The sequence below is a fragment of the Schistosoma mansoni genome (assembly GCF_000237925.1).
Source record: "Schistosoma mansoni, WGS project CABG00000000 data, supercontig 0013, strain Puerto Rico, whole genome shotgun sequence".
Classification (NCBI taxonomy): Eukaryota; Metazoa; Platyhelminthes; class Trematoda; order Strigeidida; family Schistosomatidae; genus Schistosoma; species Schistosoma mansoni.
This window is the reverse complement of record NW_017386025.1, coordinates 1,672,946-1,693,699: the sequence shown is the minus strand read 5'-3', so window position 1 is coordinate 1,693,699 and position 20,754 is coordinate 1,672,946. Positions and strand designations below refer to the sequence as shown.

The following is a 20,754-nucleotide window of genomic DNA, read 5'->3' as shown; positions in this document are numbered from 1 at the left end:
CCATGTATATTAGTTAATAACTGTTACACTATTAGAGATTTGGATCAAATTCTAAATATTGTCAAATATGTTTGATATAAACAAAGAACGTGAAAAATGTTGTTAAATGTAAAATATAAACATATTTATCAGTATAGGGTTGTGGAGATTGTTGAGTTCTGATCGAGATCATATATCGATCAGGGGCAGCTACGTGCCTGTGCACTTTTGATCGTTGACATTGTAAACATTGTTTTACCCACATACGGACATCTTTATTCATTGACGGCCAGACGTATCGTGCAGCTATGAGGCGTAGGGTGGCTGCGATACCAGGATGAGATAGACCATGAAGGGCATCAAAGACGAGACGGCGATAAGCGGAGGGTACGATGGGTCGAGGGAGGCCCGTGGAAGTATCGCATAGGATAGTACCAGAGCTAGTAGCTAGGGGTACTTCCCGGCATTGAAGGGACGTAGACTGTTGTGCTTCCGTGCATGAAGTATCGTTTGCTTGGGCGGCGGCCATAGCAGGTAGATCGAGCACTGGCAAAGTAACTGCATTCAGTTGGATACGTGATAAAGCATCAGCAACACAGTTCGACTCGCCTTTGACGTGACGAAGGTCTGTCGTGAACTGGGAGATATAGTCCAAATGTCTGCACTCTCGTGGTGAGTAGCGGTCAGACTTGGTATGCAGAGCATACGTTAAGGGCTTATGGTCGGTGAATAAGATGAACTTACGACCTTCTACAGCGTGCCGGAAATGTTTGATGGCGCAGTAGGCTGCTAGCAGTTCGCGACCAAAAGCGCTATATCTCGTCTCCGTGGGAGTGAGGCGTCATGAGAAAAATTCGAGGGGCTGCCAACTACCGGAGATATTCTGTTGCATAACGGCTCCTATGGCGAAATCCGATGCATCAACCGCTATACTAAGCGTGGCTGATGGGTCAGGATGCACGAGAAGTGTGGCTTGAGCTAGGGCCGTTTTGATATCTGAAAATGCAGTACGTGCGGCGTCATTCCATTCCAGTTTGCGTGGATTACCGCGAAGTAAATCGGTTAACGGTCGTAACTGTTCTGCCGCGTGCGAAATGAAGCGTCGGTAGAAGTTGACCAAACCGAGAAATGCCTTCAGTTCCTTGAGTGTGGACGGTACAGTGTACTCCATTATAGTACGTACTTTATCCTCACAAGGTAGAATACCCTCATGCTTAATAACATGACCTAAGAATTTCATTTCCTTCTTCCCGAGTTCACACTTATCGGGGTTGACTATTATTCCATTATCCGAAAGGCGCTGGAATAGTAGCGTCAGGTGTTGATAATGTTCATCTACGTTTGATGATGCGATTAGCAGGTCATCAATATAGACGTGAACAAAATCTAGGTCTCGTACAATGCTATCGATAAACCTTTGGAAAGTTTGAGCAGCATTCCGTAATCCAAATGGCATTCGTAGGAACTCAAATAAACCGAAAGGAGTCGTGATAGCAGTTTTCTCTATATCTTCAAAAGCGACTGGGATCTGATGATATGCTCGTATCAGATCGATCTTGGAAAAAATTGTCGTGCCCTTGAGTGATGCCGTGATGTCATGTATGTGGGGGATGGGATAGCTATCGAAACGTGTAGCTGTGTTTAACGCTCGGTAGTCTCCGCATGGTCTCCAACTAACCCCATCCTTTTTTCGAACCATGTGGAGAGGTGAGGCCCAAGGACTGTGAGAAGGACGAATAATACCAGTAGCTAGTAAATTGTCAAACTCACGTTTAGCGAAAGCTAATTTGTCCGGTGCCAGTCGGCGAGGTCTTGCCGTGACTGGTGGTCCGCGGGTGACTATGTGGTGTACCACACGATTGGTCACCGATGGAGTCTCCTCGAGAGGTTTAGTTAATTTGGGGAATTTCTGAAATAAAACGTGGAATAAATCGTCACGCGAATGAAATACACCTGTGATTCGGTACGCGTTTGTGTGGGCTTTAGAGCCCATAAAGTTGCTGTTCGACGAAATATCAATTAGCTGCAGCCTACGTGAATCGACTAGCAATTCATAGTGCTGTAGGAAATCGATACCGAGTATAGCTGTGGGAACATCGGCAATGATGAACGTCCACAGATACTGTCGTCGGTTGCTCAGGTTGACCGTAAGTTGTCGTGTACCATAGGTGGGAATGACTGAGCCATTCGCAGCGCGTAGTCGAAGCATAGTGGCTTGAGACTTACTGTTACCGATAGGTACGACAGAAACTTGGGCACCCGTATCCACAAGGTACCTAGCGTTGGTGCGATAATCGTGCACGTAAAATAAACGGCCAACCTGAGGTGAAGTGCCGGCGAGTACGGCCGCATTTACTCGCCGGCTGAGAAGTTTCCCGCCTTGTATGAGCAGGGAGCTCGACAATGACGGGCACCGGCTCCGAAAGCACGGTGGAACCAGCACCAACCTGGACTCGCTTCCGAAACCGCCTTCTGGCGTGGCTTGGAAGATGCCCGCTTGGGGCGAGTCGTTACGGCTTTTCGAGATTGTGACCTGGGTCGGGGGACGTAGGGGGCTGGCACATTTGCGCGGTCTCGGAAACTGAGACGAGTATGGATACATCTGTCCCTATCCCCATGAGCCGGAGGTCGTCTAGCATCGAGATCAACGTTAGAACGGGAAAAACTAGCAACTAAATGGTCGCCTTTGGTGTTAACTCGTGCCAGAATCTTATCTGCTATGAGGGCCACCTTGTTGAGCGGGGTGTCCTCGAGCAGAGCCGTAAGGGTTGGCTGGATACTGACTGGTAAGGCTTCGAACCACAACTCTTTGACTATCTCAGAGTCAGCTGTCATGTTTCCTGCAAGGGATTGCAGGCGCGTGAGGTGGTGGCTCGGCTTAGCATCACCCATAGGGTGACGTGCTAAAAGTGTCCTCAATCTTTCCTCTCTTGATGGGAGGAAATGTCGAAGGATGGCATCCTTAAGACGGTCATAAACGTTTGGAACGTTGGGATTGAGGACAACCTCACGGACAGCGGTTAGGTGATCCCCGGGCAATGATTCCAAAGCGTAGGCGTACTTCTGCCTTTGATTGGTTATGCGGCGGATCTCAAATTGAGATTCCAGTGCCGCGAACCAGACTTCTGGATCATGGGGGATGAAAGGAACCGGTCGGAAACTGATAACCTGTATCTCGGAGTCTATCATATTTATGTTATTCTTATCGTTATCTACCATATTAAGTTGCCAAAATATTATATATTGAAAAAAATCAATACGAATATATGCAACAGATGTGGATAGATAAATAGACTCACCGGATTGATCTGGTTTGGAGAATTGGCCAAGTTTGACTTGTGCTCGATGGATTGGGTTACCAGCTGTATTGCGTGTTCCAACAACGGCTCACCAGTTGTAGTGGATGTCGAGTCGTGGACGGACTATGATCACCACTACTATTCGATTACGCGTACAAATATGACTTGGTTCCCTTGATAGCCCGTAAACCAGAAGGCTTTACTAGTCCAGATCAAGTATATTTATTGGCGATCTCGTGGTATCGAAATAATACCGAGACGTGCCAAAGAGTACAAGCGAATAAACAGTGCGTGAGCAAGCTCGAACCAAACCAGGCGGTATATGGAACAAGAAGTGAAACGGATACAGTTAAACAAATACAGTAAAACAATCTCTGGTACAATTGGTTACAATAATAATAATTGTTTCTATTATTCCAATCGTGTTCTTATCGAGACTGGCCGGTCACTACATAGTTATAGTGCTTGAAAAAAGTAGTGAAACAAATCAGTTTGGTAAGTAGGGATGCTCAATCTTTCGCTTCCTACAGTGACTTTAAAAATCAAAACTAGGAAAGGATCATTTTGAGACTCTCTATACATTACAGTGCAACTAGCAGTTGCAGTTGTGAGCTTAGAACTTGTGATGTACAAGAGAGTACAATGTTGATGTACCATATTTATTATATTTTCACTAGCTCAAACATACACCAATTCGTCTCATTTATAAAATACACGCGTAGTGGTAGTGATATGGATGCATTGTTACAAATTGACCTTAGAACGATAAACGGTAGCGACTCCCATATCAGCCTTCTCTAAATAAGTATATTGGTACAAATCCATGTGCTTACAAGTAGAAAAAAGTACTTTAGATGCTGCTGTTGTCATACATTATAATGTATTGTTCATTTTAAAAAAAGGTGATAAGTATAGTTGACGTGCATCTGTAGACTGCACGACTGGGTTTGACCATACTTCGCGATCACTACTATTAAACTGTGTCCTCAGCGTTAATACCGCTTGTGCACCAAAAAAACAAAGTAAAAGCACACAGAACGAAGCAAGCCGACCGTTATTGTTTACAAGGATAGAGGAAATGACAATTTCCTAGACTACCGACGAGACTATAATTTATAGGCAAGCTGATCAGATTTAAGATAACAGGTCTTGGAGTTTGGCGCGAAATTCATCCATTCTTTCGTTTGAATAGAGTTATGACGTTTTAGCTGATGTGGTTTCGCGATGGAAACTATAAATCTAAATTTCACACTTACCATGTACTATAAATCATAATCTTTGTTCTTCATACAGGTTTATAACTCTCATTAAATCTAGCAACTTTGTGGACATTCTCAAGGTCACTTTAGCGTCGCTCAAAGGTCGTTCATAAATTATGATCTCACCGCACCTAGTTTTTTGATTGTATTCTAATTGTTATCTAAGTCCCATTCTGGTGATGTGAGCGAAATAGTTAAATAAGTAGAAGAAAGTCAGACTGGGCGCAATATAGTTCGAATAGAAGTAGCCACGATCTAGCACCGAGTCGTGACTAGCCCCAAACAACCAATAAAGTGGAAATAAAGGCGAACAAAGGGGAAATAAAGCAGAAAATGCATTGGAAAATAAGTCGTAAATAAAGGGGAAATGCGCCAAAATGTCTGCTTTTTCGCCTGTCCGGGGGAAATAAAGCGGAATTTCCCCTTTCTGTCGCTCCGTTTTTCAAATGTCGCTAAATTGCCGATTTTTATCCTAAATATCCGACTTTTACCCTAAATATTCGACGACTTGCCGATTATTAGCCTAAATATTCGGTACATTGTCTACTTTCCTTTTACATACACACCGATGTATTTACCCCAACCGCTTCCTGTGTTCGCCTTCATTCCCACAACACAGCACGCGAATAATGTAAAGTACGTAAAATATGGTATAATTTCCAAATTTATATTGAAAACAAAAAGTTTATCAATGTACAACGTTATGCATAACGTTGTACAACTGCTCATGAGCAGTTGGCAGATGGTAGAGCATCAATGCTCCTTATGTATTTGCCATTGTCACAGACCAGGCATTTCACGTATTCATTCTTTCCACCAGGCCTGTTGGACTATGGAGACTCAAATAAATCTTGTGAATTCTCAAATGTAATGAAGAGAAAAGTTACTATATCTAGGAAACTTGTTTTGCACAACAAGGTACCTGAAGCTAAACTTACGGTTATATCCTTGAATACGGAAGATGAGAGTACTAGTACACTCATCTAAAGCACATCTATGAATTATACTTCCAAACTATTGAAAAGAATTGGTAAGATGTTTGGAAGTAGACTTCTCATGGTGGAATTTGAACAATACAAGTAGTGTACTATTATTTAAAAGTCGGTGACTTGAAAACTTGCATGAGTAAGGTTCGGTTGACTTTCTAAAATAAAGTGAAAATAAATATGAGATGAATTAAAGGTTAGGTTCTTAGACAGGAAAACCTTCAGCATAGTAGGGTCTTGATAATTTGTTGTTGCAGTTAAGTCTTATTAAAATATGACAATACCCGAGCCACATCAGTGGACATGAGTAGTTTTCAGTAATAAGGATAGTAGGTTGATGAACCTGTGTTAGTCCTGACAGATTTCCTTCCAGTGAAGGTCCAGTTTCTTCTTGAAAATGTTCACTGATGGTGCTGATACCACTTGTTCTGGTAATGCGTTCCAGTCATTGACCACTCGATGAGAAAAACGGGACCCCACCTTTAGTTTATTAGATAGTCAGATTTACTATTTCAGTGACTGACCCAAACTGCATTCAATGGAATAACTGTTCTCTGGATGCCCATTACTTAAGAAAGTCAATTATAAAGCACTGAAGCTAAAGGTCGACTTTTAGCTTCCACGAAAATTCCCCAAAACGGGTCAAATTTTTCCGAGTTGAGAGATTGGGTCGTCATTTTGCTCGTACCTGTAGGTACGATATTGTAGTCATAACTATCATGTCTTATTATTAAACTCACTAGAATGTTAGTAGGAAAATATTCTTCCTAGAGATAAATATTTCAGACAGTACTGTTTTCATATTATGGGAGTAAGAAAGGGGGACCGTCCCAAGAGTTGTGCGATTCACAATGGCCGTGACTTCCCTTTCCTAGCGTCAGTGTATCGGAGCAGCTAAAATCCACAATAACCTCCTTCCGTTTTTTAAAATATATGTAGTTTTATGGAGCTCAAGCAGATATTTATTAGGCTTCATAATCTCTAGTCCACTTTTCCCCTCTAGCAGCGTACCCAAATATAGAGGTACAGTAGTAGCTTTTAGTTGTCTAACTGGTTTTCTGCATCATCACGCCGTTAAAAATAAGAGGTTTTATTTGAACAGTGATCACTTGGTTGCTTGAATGGAGTTTGGACGCTTATATGCCTGTGTGGGATTTCATTTTAATATGACTGCGCACGAATCTGCGCTAAATGAATAGCAAAGGACAAAACAACTAGGCACTAGTTTATACTTGTTTAGTGGGTAAAAAAACTACGTTAAAATTTCTAACACAACAATTTGGTTTTGAATGGAACTTGTTGTGCATCCATGTTTTTTAAAATATTTTATCGTTTATATGACGTTTCAGATGCTCATTCATTTAGATTCTGGTTATTTAAGTGTTGTACTCATCATGACTGAATGACTACATAAGGACCGGTAAAAGTCGCAACACCTGTTGTTGCTTTCATTTTTTTGCTAACATATTGATATAAAAAATAATGAGCTGTTCTGAATACTGCTGTCTTCAAACATTTGCGTAGATTCTTTTCACATATTTGCGCTATTGTTACTGACTCTATTTATATACCCAAAAGTAGGGTTCAATTACACCAACCAGTAAATCCTGTGGGACTTCTTTTAAGGATGATGTAATGAATATCATCACGTTGTTGAAAACTGGCGGCTATGATGAAAATGAATGACATTAATTCACCCAATCAAATGAATTCTCATAAACTTATAAAATACTTGGATGTATTACCTTGATTGTTAGATTCTTCTTGAATCATATTCTACTTACCAAATCCTTTTTAATACCACTGATAAATAATTAGGTAATCACTTTCATAATTTCATCTTTTTGTACTGATATGATGTGGCAACTTGGACAGATTTACATATGTCCCATGTTTTACGTTCGTTATGGATAACTAACTGGTAAAATACTGCTGTACTGTTTTTAAGAAAATAATTACTTAATTACATTTAGTCTCAAGATTTGCCTTCTATGACTTCAAAGTCGCACATATCTCTGAATGATATCCAAGTAGTGTCCTTAAAAATGTATGAGTAAGCTTTTTTCACAACATTTTTGTGTATGTGTCTCAGAAATTCTGGTTTCTTATTCCTTCATTATACTATGCTCAAATGTTTTATGTATACATCAATTCTGGGAATCACAACAATTATCCCATTTACTTAAATTGCATGACTGTTCATAATTGTTATGTACTGTTCTTTCATTTCTACTAGCTTAAAACTTTGAGTTTGTCATCAACTATGAGTGCAAATATTGAAAAGATATTTCTTAATGTAATGACGTCACGGCCTTTATATCAATGGGCTGATTTCGAGAAAGCACTATTTTATGCTCAAGAGATTACGCGCATTACTTACGTGAAGAGCGATTTCGAAAAAATGCACACTGATAAAGGGACACGATATAAGTACGTTAATTACAAATGTTCTTATTCAACTGGACCATCAAACTCCCCGAATATTAACAATACCAATGGTGTGTAAGTTTCCATTATTAGTTTATTTATTCCCCAAATTTCTTAGTAATGAAGGATGTACTGCAGCATTCCAAGTTCGATGGGTTGATAATTGTTATGTAGTCACCTTTGTAAATCAGGAGCATAATCATAGTCCCTCTTCAAATAATCGGGTGAAGAAAGCACCAGAGAATAAGAGACAACATATTGATGCATCGAATAAAAAGACAAACCCAGGAAATAATGAAAGTTTTAGTCATCCAATAGTTCTATCAAGTATTCGAGATCAAATAGCTCAAAGTATGATACTCTTTATTACTACGTAATATGAAATTGGTTGATAGGTAGTGAAACTTTAGACCAGGTTCTATCCATTATCAATCGGAATTCATATGTTGGAATTGAAAGAAATTCTTCCGATCAAGTAACACAAATTACATTAGCACGTTACGAACAAGTTGACGTATATCGTCAATATCCAGAAGTAGTTCTTTTAAACGCCGCTTACGATGTGAATTCAAAGGGGTTAGTTTCAAATAAGCATATGTTTTAAAATAATATTCACATTTATGTATAGATTTTCATTATTTCAATTTATTGTGACTGACGGTTTTGGTTGTCCTAGACCGATTATGTATTCAGTAAGCACTGTCCAACAAAAGGAAGAGCTACAAATTCTATTAAATCATTTTTGTGGTATTGTTGGCAGCGTTGATAACACTCACACATTTATAATGGATTGTGCTATAGTCCAATTGGATGTTGTACAAAAAGTATTTCCGAAAGCCAGGATCTTACTGAATCCTTTCATTATTAAAGAATCATTTACAAGAAAAGTAGGTATAAGTTATATTCTTTTATTATTGCTAATTTTAGTGCGATAGTCTCACAGCTGTTGCATTTTTTCACGCAATGATTACTACAGTATCTCCTTTACAGTAAGCTTTTTTCTTTAAATCCAATTGAGCATTAAAAATACCTATTATAGATTTGATTATTACCTGGAAAGATTAAAAAATACGAGTACTAATGCATATAATTACGTGGTAAGTACATGGATTCCTATAAAAAAAATGTGGGCAGCTTCATCTTGTCTGGATGCTATAACTCTTGGCACCAGTATTATTGAAATCATTAAAGGTGTAAATTTCAGCCTTAAAGAATCACTGAGAAACCTTACTTCTGTTAAAGAAATTATGACTATAATATATAATGAAGCTGGAAAGAAATGGGTTTATCCTAGTAGCAGTATCATCTCTTCATCATCATCATCATCATCATCATCGTTGTCATTCCCTGGACATTCCACTAATAATCTAAATAATAACAATAATTTATCAGAGAAATTTAAATATATTTTAGAAAAACTAACTGATTATGCAGCAGAAATGGTCTGCAAACGTTTAACTAAAGTTGATAACGTCAATATAGATTTTACCAATGAATATTTAGCTTTATGCACAGACTCTTCATTTGTATATGAAGTTGATCGTAACAATGCTACATGTAATTGTTCATTCAATATATCATCATTTCTTCCTTGTGAACATTTATTGAAAGTGTTTATGGTTCATGGCCTGCATAAAGGTAATATGATGATTCTTTTTATGAGTAGTTCCCTTTCAATTATTTTATGTTTTATTCACCTTGTTTTTTGATGCCGGACTTTGAAAATTTATTGACTTTAGTTGTCGGCGGTTGTCATTCAGAGAAAAGTTCCAGATAAATTAAGAAAATATGTAAACAATTATTTATTGTTACAACTCATACCTATACAAATTCATACGATATCTTTAATTATTGTAATTATTCTGACAAGGATAATTCGTTATCAGATTTTTAAAATTTTCTTAATTCAAACACATAGTCATGTTCTAACGTCGTCTTCTTTCAAAAATTAAAAAAAATTAATCCAACTGGTGCTAAACTAATACCTCAATTATCAATTCATAAAAGCAAAACTAATAAAAAGATATCAGTAAACTAGAAAAAAAGATTCACTTGGTGTTGTTTACTTGTATCTTTCCATTGTTATTTAGAACTGCAATTGATCAGTCACTTGTTGGCATATGTGCGGACTGCCTCGATATTGCCTGAATGAGTGAACATGAACTCTGAGATGCAGGTACATCCAACTGACGAGTACCAAATAGGACGAAACGCGCGTCCTGGATTCCACTACTAGCCACTATCCATCTTTGCTTAGAAAAAAGATGTTAATCAAGAATCTAAAACTTATTAAAGGGAATCAAAACATTTTCATTCATTCAGATAAAACAACAATAGTATACACCTTGATCTCAGTAAAAATCTACATAAATTAAATGAAAAATTCATTATTTTAATGTTCAGTAAATTTTTGAAGTAAAATTATGAGAAAAAACATCAGTAAAACAGAAATAATCAGAGGGGTTTTGTGGAGATCTCAGTATGTTCATAGTTGAAAGCATGAGTCAATTGAAGCTAGACCACCATGGAAAACCTGGAAGCACTGGACGGCTGTTTTGCCCTATTGTGGGACTCCTCAGCAGTGCGCATCCACGATCTCGCCTCGCGAGATAGATGGTGTTAATGTCTAACTTTCAGCTATAAAAATACTGAAGTCTCTACAAAACCCTTTTCTGATTATAATCATATACTCACTAGTGACTGACTTCAAGAGATATTTCCTGGAGTACTAGTGAGAAGCAGTAACCAGTTGGCGTTCAACCACGTCTGTTGTGAGATAGGAACTCACTAAAGACAATTGGTGAACGGCCGCTCAACTTCGTGGATTGGTTGAAGTTAGACATTAACACCATCGGATGCCAGTACAGTGGTCTATCGGTTAAGTGCTCTGGCGCGAGACCGGTAGATCCTAGGTTTGAATCTCGCGAGGCGAGATGCGCACTGCTGAGGAGTCCCATAATAGGACGAAACGGCCGTCCACTGCTTCCAGGTTTTCCTTGATGGTCTATATTCAATTGACTCATGCTTTCAACTATGAAAACAGAAATAATTTTTTCATTTTCTGTAACAAAAAACACCAACAAAATAATTCCATTTTATTTCTTTATTATTTTTTATAGATTTATTATATCGAAGTAAACGATGGCTTCAATGTAACAATGAAAATTTATCTAAACCACCAATAGGAGTAATTGTTCAATCAACAAATCAATCAATTGCTTGTTTAGATTATAAAAATACAGTAACAGATACAATTGAAAAATTAAAAAAATTTCAAACACAACAATCAGAACAAGTTGTACTTAAAGTAGTTAGACAAATAACTAATCTATTAGAATCAGTATTACCGAATTCATCTTTATAATTTCATTAGGAGAATAATCCAATGATTCTATTTCAACATAAAGTTTCCTGTATATATAGTCATGAATAGGATGAAATATAATAATGTACAGCAGATCAGTTTTTGTAAGTCCTTTTGTTTTCATTGATTTGTGTAATGTTTCAAGTTATCAGTATCTCAAATTAAGATAATCACTATTAAATGTTTACATCTTAGTTGTACTGTGAAACGTGACTTTTAAAAACAAAGGATATTTGTAAGCTACTGACATTTTATTTTAGATGTCTTCAAATGCATTGTTTGTGTATGTTGGGACTGCTGATTGAGCAATGGTGAGGTTAGATGCAGGTAAGGATGGCGATTAATCTTCATCGACTAAAGTAGTTAGGATATGTATTATGTATGCCCAACCACCGTCTAAATCGACGCATCATAATGGCGTCTATGTAATGGTGGTTTGAATTTAAGTTCGACCTGACTAAAACATATCGTCAGTTCATTAAATCATTGTATAAGCCGTGTAGGTAGGCGCAGACTATCTGGTTGGAGTCTGTACGGTTATTTATTTATTTGAGCATACAAATATTAGTGCAAAGGGGCACCGAATACTCATGCTTCACACAAGTCACTTGATTTGTGTGTGGATAGTGATATTGCCCGAGTACCCAAACCGAAGTAGGTGGTTTACTTAGAGGGCCACACCCGGAGCCTTCGACTTAAATGTCTGATCCACAAGCCAGTGCAGCAACGTCATGAGATGCAGTCCCATGGTAGCCAGTGACCAACAATTGGTCCATACGCCATTTGTCCTTTCAGAATCCTGGAGCCCATATGCACCATTGGTTTGGAACCAGGGTTTTCCAACTCCCTTAGGTAGACCCTCCGTGTCCACCAACCTGGTTAAATTGCCGAACATTCGTTTTTCATCCTCTAGATTTCGTAAGTAACACCCCCTCCACGAGAAGTGAGTGAGTAGGACTTGCCTGGCAGTGGTTGTATACACGTGGCCATATGAGACCATTTCGAGAGGGAAAACTGACTCTCCTTACCCTCGTCCGTACCAGGGCATTTGGGGCGAGAACCAGTCGCCTGCCGTAACCCGGAATCGAACGGGGGACATTTAGATCTTCAGTCTTACACTCTCCCAACTGAGCTATTACGGCGGCGGCTAGAGACGTTAGGTTTCACGGTTCGGAATCGCTTGCAATGATGCAGGTGCACTCACTTTTTATCTCCTTTTAGATCTCGCGTTTTTTAGTTGTAATATACTTCCAATTCCGCGAATTGATTCTTCCTTTTTGAATCATATTGTCTGTGTCTAATCTCTTCTGCCACCAATGATACTGTTATTTATTCTACTACTCTGACATCTATCATTATAATTCCATCTCCTTGTGTTGATGTTGTATAGGTACTTGAATCAATACATATATGTGCTAGATTCTTTGTTCCTGTGACTAACTGATTGACTAGATTTTAATTCTACTTTGTTCATTAAATGCTTATTTTACGTAATTTTGTTCCTCTTTTTGGTGGATATGAGCTAATACAAGATCTGAATGGACAACAAAAATTAAACAAGACTATTTCTTGTTATTTGTATTATACAGATAATTAAAATAATGATGCATAAATGTATATTCGCTCTCATTCTCACAATTCATATAAGTACAGTGAAACTAAAATAATAATACGAAGGTTATAAATAAAATTAAAATAAATAAGTAAAGAATAAAATAAATGCGTAGAACCAACCAATCAGAAGAGTTAATTAGATAAATCAGTGTAGTTTATCAATTAATGTTTGTCTGTATATTTCCATCATTAATAGTTTTCCATTTATTTATTTAGACACATAAATATAGGTAAAAGGGGGCACCAGATATATATGCGCCGCAAAAATCTCATTTGATTTATGTGAGGGCTGTGATACTGTCCAAACTGAAGCAGGTTATATAAATTGTAGGCTGTTACTAACAAGTAAGTACATATTACAAATAAAGGCATTTAGTAGTAAGTGAGCAGGAGTGGACATGACAATTTTATTAAGTATTCACATTCTTACTAATAACAATATCATTAACATCTAAGAAACAATCTATTCTGTTATTTGGTATAATAATACACGTGAATTGTTCTTGCAAAACTATTCAATGTACTTTTTTCCTTTTGTTTCACTATGTTTTAGATCCCATTATACAAAATTCACAGATTCTACGAAGATGTATTCAAAAATTAAGATAATATTCTACTATATACATATTTTCATGGAATTTGACAAATAGTTGTTGAATGAATAAGAAAAAAACCTATTCATTCTTGTTATCATTGTTAGCTCTCAAAACTGTGTACACTTTTAATCTAACTTTCTAAAGCATTTATATATATCTACTAAATTGTTTTTATCAAATTTTATATTATTTTTCTCAATACAATATTTTAATCTGGTTTTCCCTACATTGTATACAGAGCAAAAATGACTTATTTTGTTGTTGAGCTAATCCAACAGCAAATAGTCTTCAGTGATTTGAACTGTATACAGATTACTAATTTTTCGCACTTAGTTTATTAACATTAGTAAGCAGAAGCTAGAAACCTGAATCAATTGCAAGTTAGTTTGTGTTTAGAAGAGGATATTTTAAAAAAAACGATCATGAGAATAAGTAAGAGTTAGTGATAAGCTGGGAATGTCCGGATAGAGTACACAACGTCGTAAAAATCAAACAGTCACGTGGTCGAGGAAAGTTTCGTTGGAGTCATGCTATTGAAGGGGTTAGATTATGCCATAAGTCGAGGTCTCAGCTGATATATTCTTGCCAGGGTCAGAAGAACAAATATATATATATATATATATATATATATATATATATATGGATGTATACCTGTAGTTTGTGCACAGTACAATCCGGTTTGACGAGTAAGCCTCCCATTTGTTTTAGTCTCTTCAATCGTATAGTGGGTTTCGTAAACGTAAAAAGTGTGTATCCTAACTGAACCGAGCTACAGAACACAACAGATTGATTGTAACCCAGTAAAGTCTGTACAACTTTGCGTATGAAACTTAACTGGACTTGGTGTGAAGTGATGCTATTCAACTCTATTAGGTTGATAAAATGAGTCCATTACTTTTTCGAGACACACTGTCCTGACCAAAAACAATGAGGGAAAAATTTTCAAGCTAAAATCAAACAAATTTTATTGTGTTGATTACTTTATCAACTTAAATAATCGTCCAGATTAATCTCAAGTGAAAGTACAAACGATTGATAGAGCCACCTGATGCATAAACAGTTTAGTAAACCACAAAAAACAAACTCGGGAGTTGACCCTAGACTAAATAGCTTCCTCTTATATTTTCCTTGACATTTATCCACTTAACTACACTCCGACTAAACAGCTTCAGAGTCTGCTGAAGAACGTGGCTGAGATCCATCATGTCACTCAGTCCTTCTGATTAAGAGTATTGCGGGAGCTTGAGCCCAGAAGTTTGCATCTACTGACATGGCTCAGATTAGCAGTCAATGACTGAATAAGTTGATCTTATTTCACAACCTGACCGTCCTTGGGCTTCTTCCGACCTAGTTCCATACCAGCGGACGCTACTAATTTGTGTAGGTGACAGTTAAGCATGCATGGATGAAGTTAAAAAGATAGTGATCGGAAACAAGTAGCCAGGCTAGTTGGATTAATATATAGATAAAAACAAAAGTTTTATTATACGTAAGTTTTATTTATACAAACAAATTATCTTAGAATACATAAATAAATACATATATAATTAGGATAATACTTTATACACATATATCAGTCATTACAACATCTTCCAATGTATTACAGTTTTGTTTTGTTAAAAGATTTCGCATATGCTCAAAGCCAGATTCAATGAGATAATGAAATTGTGGATCTTTGACCAAGTCTGCTAATTCATCAGCAGCAAACAATTGTTCTGGGCTTGGTAACAGGGAAATTACATCCACACCTGGAAATTTGATAGGAAAACATAAAGACACTACCCGTAGATGGATACAAATTTTAAATAAACTATTTTACGATAATACCTAAAAATAATATCCACTCTTTGTGTTCTCGCAAATTCTAATCTGAATTCTTCATGTTTCTATCTTTTTTCTCTTTTCAAATTTATTTCACTGGATTATATTCCTTCAATAACATCTTCAAACCCTGACCTTTCACATTAATGCTTATACTCTTACTACTTATACCACTATGAGATTTGAATCGACAACTGCATCTCTGTGTTAATGTGGTATGGCAACTCGAACTGATGTACGTACGTACGAAGTTCTAAGTTGTGACTGACTGACAAGTAAGTAAGAAAAGCACTTTTTTTGGAACATCTATCTTCAAGTGATTCTAAATTGTTCGAGTGATGTTGGAGCTGACGCCTAGAAACTCGTATGCTGAGCAACTGGTTCGCATGGACAAGCCGAATATATATATATATATATATAACTATTGAGGATAGTGAAGTCGTGCTGTTATGTCGTCGATTCGAATCTTGTGACAGTTTCATTGTATATATCAACTTTCATGGTGTTGTGTTCAATGGGAAATTATTTAACTAGTAAACTATGACAAAAACGACTAGTTAGATTAGTGACTTGATAAAATTAAAGTTTAATTAGGTTAGTATACCCGTGATTCATATTACTTGATAGTTATGTTAGTAAAGTCAATTTCAAAAGAAAAACGATAATTAGAATTCTGTTTCCATCATTGATCGATATCAACTAAGCAGATATGGAAATAAATGTATTTCATCCTTGGGACTGAATTTCCAAACTGAGAAACAATAAAGCAATCATTTTACCGTCTAATGGAGTTGACAAATTGATGTTGACTAGGCCTTTTGAATATCTCAACTTAAGCGTTTTATAAAACTCGAAGCGCAAGAGACAGAGTAAAAAATCGACTTTGAACTTCCCCAAACCTCTCATTTAAATTTAAGTGTGGCAACTTGAAGTGATGTACACATGTGCCGGGTTTCATGTTGCATATAACCAACCGACTGACAGTCAGATTATAATGAAAATTACGTTAAAATATCCTTAGTTAGTGTTGAACTATCACACAGATGTGAAGTATGTTAAATGATTAATCTTGTGAACTGCATGGATATTTGTTTCGTAGCCTAATCTTTTACTGTACCAGTAATCAGTCTGTATTTAAGTCAAATAAAACCGAATTATTTACAGGTCGAATCTCTAGCTATTAAAGCAATTATGTGTCCATCATAAACACATAGTTGCCGTAATTACATCCAAAATACCATGTCTAAAAGTAACTTAAGAAACTTAACTACGCTCATTTTCCGTGATACTCAGTGTCCGGTAATTAATTTTTACAACGTTTCGAACATTTCAAAGCGTATGGACAACCGAGATGATGAATTTAACAAAACAAATAACTATGTCTTCAAACACAATACTAACAGGTTTGATCGCTTTCAACTTCTTTAATTCCAGTTAGTGGGCAATATAAACCATGAACAGATTTGGTGTGACTCAGAGATAATACAATGAAAAGATAACAAGCAAAAACAGTCAATTTAAATGATATTTTAGGGTTGTATTGCAAGTCTGATGTAAGATAATTGGGTGAGCTGTAATAAATAAATAGGAGATAAACTAATCACCAGACAAAAATTTACCATTCAGTCTGTTTAGTTTACTAAATTGCTCGTAATAAATACAATACCATATGTAGTGGGTGACAGGTTGAGAGAATTTACCTATGACCCTTGGATACGCTTACATGCCATCTAAAAGTTAGGCAGAAGTTAATGAGAAGTAATAAACGGAACACGCTATCGGAGGAAGTCGATTATGTTGTAATTACTGTAGGTCTAAACCTACATGTCCTTGTTTGTATCTGGAAATGTACTAATGACTGATGTACTTAATTACTCAGTTTTGCCAATTACACCTTAGTTTTCTCACTTAAATAGTTTAGTTAGCCATGTATATAGTCAAATAAATGCAACACAAAGAACTTGACTAATATCCACGTCAGCTTAAGATAACACATTACATTAACACAGTAAGATGAAATTATTTCAAAACAAATCACAAACTAAAAGTAGGAAACAGTATCCACAATAACGGTTAGATAAATTTAGAAAGCATTATGGATCGAGACAATTTGGTGCTTTCATTTATCTATCTCATTTAAGCAAAGATTATGAATTGAGTCAGTACAAATCAATTATACAGTTCATGAGATTATTGGTGAGGTTTACACTAAATTGGCATATTTGTGGGAATAAATAAAAACGGGTTGATTTGTGTATATTATTAGAAATAATGAATACAACTTCGTACGGCATAAACTCACCATTTTTATAAAGATTTGAAACAAGGGCACATATAAAACTTTGTGTACATATTTGAATAGGATCATGAATATCACCAGAAGTAGACCATCTGTAATAAATATTGTAACATACAAATTTAAACAAATCACAGATGTAATAATAATGAGAGCAGAAGAATAGATTTTAATCATTGTAATTAACTAAGATGATTCAATTGTGGATATATGAATCCATCAGAAAGTAGTAGTTCTCTCAAGATTGCAGTTAACACCTTGTTAACAGATGATAACTAGCGCAAAACCTATGTCAAATAGGGTCTACTTCCGACCACCTCTAGCCACATCACACTACAGAATCATAAGGCCACAATAATAATAGTTTGTGTTCTTCAGTTTTAACCACTGTAGTAGGTATAATGAGCATCAGGGGATCCTAAAATACTTAGTTAAGGTATACACATGAGGGTTTAGTATGATTCATCTTCAAATAATACACAATTCTTGCAAACAAGGAGAACTATCCAGACCAAAACATTTAGTCCGTTGGCTCCTGTATGAAAGACTACGAGAAATAAAATGTACGCAGAATCGACAAGATATCTTGTATTAGTTAGATAGGATTCATGAAATAATTCAAGCGTGTAGTACTCTCTTAAACGTACAATCAGGTTAGAGGTGTGAAGTTACTATGGTAACAGCAACACAATAACTACATGAAGATATATTCACGACTGGAATGAGTTTCTCGAACCAGAACACCTTGATATATTGCTTTTATTTAGAAGTTGATCATATTATAGGCAGTTGTTATTTTAATGGGATCTTGCATGAGTGTTTTTTCCTAATTGACACAAGTTAGTTGGATGCATCCACATCCTTCTAATGTTGATGTTTTTCACTGTGATTCAAAATCCAATGACCTACTTTTGTTTCTAAAATGAAAGTTCAGTTATATATAAACGAATAATAATTACGACAATAGATAAAAATGAGAGTAAGAAAATTATGTATTAAATTAATACGTTTGTTACGACAAATTTCCTCCATAGATGATTTTTATGATGCCTTGATATCAAGTTAAAGTTACAACTGAAAATCAAGAGCAACAATCAATCAAAAAGTATTTCATCTCACTATAATAGTACCGTATCTAGAAGTGTGCATTCATGACCTGATCAGAGATTGAACCATGCAAGTACATTTAGGTTTTCTAGTAGGTGTTCAACCATGAAAACATTGAGTTGGAATCAAGTAATTCACATTTACAATTTCAATCAAACTTGTAATTTATTGTGACAATTATGATTGGTAGGATTAAGGTATGTTAAGATTGAGACAATCATTTCTGACGGCCTTAGGTAATCATTATGTGAGTTGGGTACGACACTTATTAAAGTTTCATGTTAGACTGAAACAGATGTCTAGTTTGAGCTAGTTTTTAATGTAAATCTGTGACAGTAATCCCTTACGAATAAATACTTAGTTACTCATAAGTAATCTAGTTACTTACTCATCCATTCGAATTGCTTGACACCAAATATATAATAATAGCTCATCTCGTACAATCATTGGATTCTGACAATCGTCATCATCATCATAACCACTATTATTTGGTCTTAAATCTAATACATTTTGTAAAATATCAATTAATGTGAAAGCACGTCGAAAATGCATAATCATTTCAGATAGATGTGTAGCATCATTTGACATCGGCTCATTATCGTCATCATTAAGATGACGATCAATTTTAATTGCTTCATTCAGTGATATTGCAAAATTTACAGATAAACGAACTAGTACCGGTATTGACAATACAGGTTTATATCGCATATTGGAATCATCAGATTTATTATTATTATTCTTGTTGTTATTGTCAAAAATGGAATCTGATTTAACATGATTCAAATCAATTAATTCCTAGAAAAAAGAGGGCAGAATAGCACAGGAAAAAACACTACAACAATGAATTAGATAGATAAACACTGAAAAAGAAAAGAATGAACCATGAACAAAGGATCAAAATATTGTGAATATCACTATTGTATCTTATAATTGAATGATCAATTGCACACACTTATTCACTCCGGTTTTAAGTTAAGATGCTTTCACATAATACTTAGTAATACTATTCTGTTGCTTAAATCGAAGTAGACAGAGTTGAATTTTAAACGTATAACCTAATGATTCTGTTTTTCTGGGCTGTAGAAGATGAGTTACCTTGAATGAATAATAATAGATGGCCCGATTAGTTCAGTTATGATATTCTTGTACTGTAAACTGTACTATTTATGAGTAACTATTAAGTTATCGCACAATTTTCTTAGTCATATTTTATACATTAGTACAATTATTTATCAGGCTACAACTGAATCGGTCAATGTTTCTCCTTGTCCGTGCCCATACACTCCAAAAAGCTAGGATAGCCTTTTGATTATAATTGACCTTGGTCATTCAGAACTAAAAGATGTGATGCCCCCAAATACCCTGATACGGCCGAGAGTGGGGAGACTCAGCTGTCCCTCTCACAATGAAATTGATTTAAATAAATATTATATAGTTGAGATCATGAGTCAATTGAAGCTAGACATCCATGGAAAACCTGGAAGCACTGGACGGCCGATTTGTCCTATTGTGGGACGCGAGACTGATAGGTCTTGGGTTGGAATTTCGCGAGGCGGGATCGTGGATGCGCACTGCTGAAGAGTCCCAAAATAGGAGGAGACGGCCGTCCAGTGCTTCCAGGTTTTCCATGGTGGTCTGGCTTCAATTGACTCATGATCTCAACTATTAAAATTACTATAATATCCACGAAAACCCCTTCTGATAATATTTATGCGTTCAAACAAATAAATAATAAAAAATCTGGTAAACATGACATTGGTCACTACTCAGTGATGAATTAGTTGTAAATATCCCAAGTCTTACAGGGGATTAGTTGCGACTCGAACAGCTCAGTGGTAACACCTCAGACTGTGGAAATGGGTAATGGTGGAAGGGTTCGAACCTCGGGAGAAGGATTTTGGTTCCCTCAAGATTAATAGTACACTCTGATTGCGGGTAGCAAATAGTGCGAAACCTAAGTGTAGATCAGGGTGTCATCTTGTCGACCACCTCTAATCACCTAATAT

General features: G+C 36.4%; 2 protein-coding genes and 1 non-coding gene across 3 annotated transcripts in view; 1 reads left to right on the top strand and 2 right to left on the bottom strand.

Annotated features, from left to right (window-relative positions):
• Nucleotides 1-7,786: 7,786 nt before the first annotated feature.
• Smp_167300 (hypothetical protein) lies at nt 7,787-13,726 on the top strand (the record flags this gene model as incomplete). The annotated part of the gene is made up of 8 exons (XM_018790869.1): nt 7,787-8,025; nt 8,069-8,301; nt 8,346-8,526; nt 8,579-8,837; nt 8,878-8,939; nt 8,990-9,588; nt 11,070-11,418; nt 13,482-13,726. 7 exons carry the CDS (start codon nt 7,787-7,789, stop codon nt 11,312-11,314), a joined length of 1,818 nt encoding a protein of 605 aa, XP_018645885.1. The 3' UTR covers nt 11,315-11,418; nt 13,482-13,726.
• On the bottom strand, nt 12,384-12,455 carry Smp_tRNA_01118_Phe_GAA.1.1. The gene has a single exon. It is a non-coding gene (tRNA).
• Nucleotides 13,727-15,006: 1,280 nt separating the features above from the next.
• Nucleotides 15,007-20,754, bottom strand: part of Smp_167290 (hypothetical protein) — a gene marked incomplete at its 5' end in the record, with an annotated part of 38,343 nt that continues 32,595 nt past the window's right edge. The window contains 3 exons of the mRNA XM_018790868.1: nt 15,007-15,272; nt 17,648-17,736; nt 19,137-19,543. Coding sequence (XP_018645884.1) covers nt 15,085-15,272; nt 17,648-17,736; nt 19,137-19,543 — 684 coding nt within the window. The 3' untranslated portion in view covers nt 15,007-15,084. The remainder of the gene's footprint in view (nt 15,273-17,647; nt 17,737-19,136; nt 19,544-20,754) is intronic.